This window comes from Bidens hawaiensis, unplaced genomic scaffold (genome assembly GCF_021521415.1).
Source record: "Bidens hawaiensis isolate Kalapana, Puna unplaced genomic scaffold, B.hawaiensis_p1.1 tig00009843_1, whole genome shotgun sequence".
NCBI classification, from domain to species: domain Eukaryota; kingdom Viridiplantae; phylum Streptophyta; class Magnoliopsida; order Asterales; family Asteraceae; genus Bidens; species Bidens hawaiensis.
In genome coordinates this window covers 849,883-855,882 of record NW_027491738.1, presented here as the reverse complement: position 1 = coordinate 855,882, position 6,000 = coordinate 849,883, and the positions used below count along the sequence as shown (strand labels likewise).

The 6,000-nt window shown below is 42.3% G+C and overlaps 1 protein-coding gene across 1 annotated transcript; it reads right to left on the bottom strand.

Annotated features, from left to right (window-relative positions):
- Positions 1–3,280: 3,280 nt before the first annotated feature.
- Positions 3,281–4,429, bottom strand: LOC143533734 (uncharacterized). Its single transcript, XM_077028414.1, has one exon. The coding sequence runs from the start codon at positions 4,427–4,429 to the stop codon at positions 3,281–3,283; it is 1,149 nt and encodes a 382-aa protein (XP_076884529.1).
- Between the last annotated feature and the right edge of the window lie 1,571 nt (positions 4,430–6,000).

The window sequence follows — 6,000 nt, the reverse complement described above, 5'->3', positions numbered from 1 at the left end:
CATCCGCCAGTCCGTCTGGCGCGACATCCGCCTCATCTCCAACTCCAGGGCCTCCAACCTTGCGTCGGTGGCGGGACCCAGATGCACCGCGCGATATGTGCGTGGAACGTGCTGCGTCAGCCCCTGACAACAAAACCACAAAAATACGTTTAATACGAACTCGAATTAAAAGAAACGATAAAACGATAATATATTAAAACGTACATGAGATGCGCCCGGATCCTCACGTCCGGCACCACCGTCGTCAGGATCCCCGCTGGCCCCCTCCCCCACGTCGACAGGCTCATGTACAAGCTCCACCTCCGGTGCCGCGATCGGAGGAGGCTCGACTAAAGGCACCGGGACATAAGGCGCACGTGCCCCCGCCCCGGCCACCAGTTGGTCCCGCGGGCCATGGGGCCCGGGGAACGAACGCACAATGTGCATGCCGCCGCAACGCTGGGGGTCCAGCGAGCAGGGACGGGTCGGAGTGATACGCAGGCCGTCCACCAGGTCTCCATGGCCCAGAGATATTGCAAGCTAGGTGACGTACCCGCCACCAATCAAGGACCCTCGTCCCTGCCTGAACTGGTAGGCAACAAAATAGTCTGCAAACCCCCTAGCGAGGTTGCAGTGCCTGTGTGTCAGCAGACACCTAAAAAAACAAGTCGCGTAGGCTACAGTGATCCGCGTCCTAATTGCGACCCGCAATGGACATCGCAATTAGCCTGTGAATGTACCTGTGTAATATATGATAATATAATTTATTAACAATAATAATTATATTATATTATATTATATTATATTATATTATATTATATTATATTATATTATATTATATTATATTATATTATATTATATTATATTATATTATATTATATTATATTATACTATACTAAACAATAGAATACATTTTAAGAACGTACCTGTGCAGCGGGTCCCTAATAGACGAGACCTTGGAACTGCTGCCCAAGGTCCTATCCCCGAAGTCGTGATCGCTGATGGCCCGCCACCATACCCGCAGCTCGTCCTCCGGCATCTGGTGGATGCTCTCCGTGTATATCGGGCTGCGTACCTCCTGTGCGGTGTATAAGCCCAGAGCAACCGCGAACTCCTCCATCGAGAGATGGACGTCATGCCCGAACATGCGGAAGTAAACCTCCGACTATGTCGTATCGGCGCCTGGCACCCTCATCTCAACCTCTGGCGTAACAGGCGCGCGGGGCTTGCAATAATATAATATAATATAATATAATATAATATAATATAATATAATATAATATAATATAATATAATATAATATAATATAATATAATATAATATAATATAATATAATATAATATAATATAATATAATATAATATAATATAATATAACAATGTGGAGTAAACTTACGTAACGCGTATCGTGGAGTAAACCTCCAGTGTCAGCTCACGATGAGCTGATAGTGACATACTGAAGCATCGGCTCCAGGGCGTATCCTGTCTGATGTACTCAGCCGCCCGTTGGTGCGCGTCACAGGACTCTAAAAACGACCAGGAAATAATCGTGCTGGGAAACGGGTGCATCTGGCGTAGGCGAATGTATCGTGTGTGGGCGTCCGAACCCTCAGCAAACTTCACATGAGGGTATGTGAGCAACACGTTGTTGCCCTCGGGGGGTCCGCGGCCCCGTCCCTCGCCCTGCCCGAGCTGCTCGAGCTCGTGCTCAATCTCGTCGTCCACAAACTATAATAATAAAAAATAATAATAATTAAAACAATAACAATTACAATAATAACAATAAATAGTAATAATAAATAATAATAATAATATTTATAATAATATTTACAACAAATAATAATAATTATAATAAAAATATTAATAATAACAATAAATACGAATAATAAATATTATTAATATATTTATAACAAATAATAATAATAATTATAATAAAAATATTAATAATAATAATAATAAATACTAGTAATAAATATTGATAATAAAATTTATAATAATATTAATAATAATATTTATAATAATATTAATATTAATAATAATAATATTATAATTATTATTAAAAATAAACAGAAAAAAAAATTATATCAGACGCGACGTATAAAGCTATACGCCACGTCTGACTGTCCAGGTAAACCGACGGCCGGACTCCGGCCGACAGTTTTATCCATCCAAACAACATAATCAACATCATCACATCATCAACAACACATATTAATCATCATTTTAACCTAATCATCATCACTAATATAATATTAAAAAATTACCTCCATATCGTGTCGGTGTCGGTGTGGGTGTCGGGTGAAATCTCGTCCGCTCGTTTGGTATTCCGGTCGCCGTCCGATATAGGCTCGTGTGTGGATGCTCGGTCGTTCGCGCGGGAGTTTTGAAATTTGAAAGTGGGCATCTGAGCAAGCGTCTACTGATAATATGGGGTCCTAGACGCCACGTATAGGCCTATACGTGGCGTCTTAGCCCTAAGTCTGGTAGCTGAACAGACGTCTGCTGATATAAGGGGTCCTAGACGCCACGTATAGGTCTATACGTGGCGTCTTAGCCCTATATTTTTTTTATTTAATTATCATTATTTATTAGTATTTATTATTTATTAGTTATTAATATTAATATTAATATTAATTTGTTATTTAGTTATTATTTATTATTATTATTATTTTTTATATTATTTAGTTATTAATGTTAATATTAGTTTGTTATTTAATTATTGTTATTTATTATTATTAAAATTATTGTTATTTATTATTTATTGTTTAATATTTATTATTATTATTATTATTATAGACTTTTTTGTCCATTGATACTATACGTGGCGTCTTAGCCCTATATTTTTTATTTAATTATCATTATTTATTAGTATTTATTATTTATTAGTTATTAATATTAATATTAATTTGTTATTTAGTTATTATTTATTATTATTATTATTATTACTTTTTTTTATTATTTAGTTATTAATATTAATATTAGTTTGTTATTTAATTATTGTTATTTATTATTAAAATTATTGTTATTTATTATTTATTATTTAATATTTATTATTATTATTATTGTTATAGACTTTTTTGTCCATTGATACTATGTCTTCTATAAGTTGTCTAGATCTACGTTAGAGGATTCTCTTCGCCAACCCTGGCGTATGTCTTCGTACTCCTTCAAACGTTGTTCGAACCGTGTTTTCCATTCGAGCGCCACCAGTACGGCGCTTCTTTCCCAATTAGGGTTTGGCCTAGGCATTGGGAAATCCCCTACCAGGTTTATATATATCCAGTGATCAGGACCGATTCTCAATTAGGGTTTGGCCTGTGGATCCGGAACCAAGTCAGGACCGATTCTCAATGGGAAGTAAGATTCGGTCTGATTGCCAACTAGGTTGACTAACACACACGCGTATGTCTGAGCAGCCACGTGCCCGTGACGGGGTAAGCTGAACCAACGACTCGGCGGCGCCGGTTTGACCGTGTTGTAGTACGGAATGCTGGAATGAACCCAGCCGTACAATCTGTCATCCTCTTTGTTGAACATCGCCCTCCACCACCCTTCGTTCATTTCCAGCTCGTTCTGCATCGCCCGCCTAATATCCGGCCAAACTTTCTCATGTATCCCCAAACCCACTGCAATTGATTGAAAACCACAGTTACCGTCTGGGCCTACGTTTTTGATGTGTGCGACGAACGGCTGGGCCCAGCTAGGAATAACGCTCCTAAACGTTTCTATCGCCGGTACTTGCGCAGGTGAAACCATCAAAGGAAACCCGAGGTGAGCTCCCGTAGGTCGTCCACGAGGAGTTTTAAACCGCGACGTTGATTGGGATAACGAACGATTCAGCGAGGATGGGGTGGGGTTTTCTTGGCTGGGCCCCTGTGACGAGGATGGGTTGTAGGAGCTGTGTCTGGGGAGATCTGGAGCGGGGGTGTATGCGCTGTGCCTCTGGGGATTTGGTTTTTTGGGACGCCCCCGAGGATCCTCTCTTTTTTCTGGCTCCTTCTTTTTAGATCTCCCTGGAATAGCAGACAAGAGCCTGGCGAAAAAACTTTTCTTTTGATTAGGGTCATCTATGGACGATAGCGTATCTGTGATGTCCCGTAGACCTGCTGCGTAGTCTGGCTCTTCGTTCGGCGGACAGGCTGGATCAAAATTAAGCCTCCTCAAGAACGGGTCAACATCCTCTATTGGGATACACGTGTCGTTAACTATGTATCCCTCAATCCGACAGGCACATGGCAGCCCCGAAGACGAATACAAATGGTGGTCGCATGAAGCGCCGTCGTCACGCATCTTGTGTATCAACCCATACTCGTTCACAAGTAGACCCAGAGCGTGAATCGACACCCTGTTTATTAGCTTCTTCAACCAGACGTGCTGTCGATGTCCTTCCATGACCTTCGAGCGGGAGGCTTCAAAAGATTTACCGATTTCTTTCATCTGCAAGTTGACCATTTTAAGGATTTGCCTGGCAATTGTGTCGAGCGAGTTGTTGCTTCCGTTGAGGTACCTTTTCAGATTTGCGTGCTGGCTCTCAACTCGGTTCGTCGTAGTTTTGGCGTTCGTCGATCCAGCAGGCTACAAACTTGTGTTTCTATGGATCCAGCCAGCTCTTGCGAATGTATTGCCAGACCTCTGAAAAATAAAAGGAAACGTCATTAACACGTATGTTTAGGCTATTAAAAACTGTCAGCTGATACGAAGGACTCACCGGCTCTATCGTCCCGTATCAAATGACGCTCCACGTTGAGGCGACGGTGGTCGTACTCCTGAATCATCGGCGACTGATACAGGACGTTCCACCAGTACGCAAAGTCCGTCCCCATTTCCGTGCTATATAAGCCCTTAAATTTTCTCCTTATATTCTCGGATATGTGCCACCTGCATAAATTTTTGGTGGCATTAGGGAAGACCGCGTCGCATGCGTTCATGAGGGCCTAGTCCGCATCAGTCAGGATCACGCGTGGCTCCATGCAGTTGTAGAGCATTTTTTTAAGTTTCTCTAGAGCCCAGCCGAAGTTCCTCTGCTGTTCCCTGATCACAAACGCGGTGGCGATACAAAATGACTGTGATGTCGAGGTCACACCGATAAACTGAACCAACGGCCAGTCGTACTTGTTGGTGTTGTACGTCGTGTCAACCATCAGCACCTCGGGGAACGCACGCCACATCTTATGCGACTTACTATGACATAAGAAAATTTCCTCCGTCCTGTCGTCGGTATCACTCTCCCGGGTATAGAACGTGAAACCGTTGCCTGCGAGAAAGTTTTCCAGTGCCTGCATTGGATGAAATAAAACTTTGCTAAATATTACAAGCATGACAAGTACACATTAAAACTACAAGTGTTTTGAACTACCTTCATAGGAGTGTCGCCTAGTAGCCCATCCCTCCTAATCTTGGCGGTGTGGTTGTATATATCTTTTAATACAGGTTGCACACCGGGAAACTTTTCGCGGAGGCTGCTTCGATTTCTTGCGGCTTCACGCCGGCCCTGTGTAAAATCTCAACCATATCCAGCTGGTCGGTGTTCATTTTTCTAAAAGACGCACACCCCTCCTCGAATTCAACGGGATCGTGGTTGTGAGTCTCGTTTACCATTTGAACCCTCCAACATGCACCCCTCGAGTCGTACCTGCCCAGGATCTTAAACGGACAACATTTTTTGATGCTGCCGGTACGTCTCACCGTCGCCTTTATTTTGGGTTCGCCTCCACGATTGCATGCAAGGTCCACGGCGTTTTTCCTTGACCGTTGGACCACAACAACAAACCCATGCTCTCGTCCTCTAACTTTTACCCATTTCTCCAGCTCCTCGCGGCTCTCAAAAATCTGAAACAGTTTTACGCTAATTCTTAAACCGTTTATTAAATAACATACAAACAAATAATATTAACTTAAAAAAAACACACGGTGTCTTACAGCATCTGTTTTATATGAAACCTTCACCTAGCGTATGTAGTCGTCATCGTATCCATCTTCGTTATTTGGGTTTGGCCCGACATAATCATTTCGCCCATGGTGCG

Bases quoted from the DNA above. Each gene is read 5' to 3' on its own strand.
- LOC143533734 (XM_077028414.1), bottom strand. From the start codon at position 4,429: ATGGTCAACTTGCAGATGAAAGAAATCGGTAAATCTTTTGAAGCCTCC.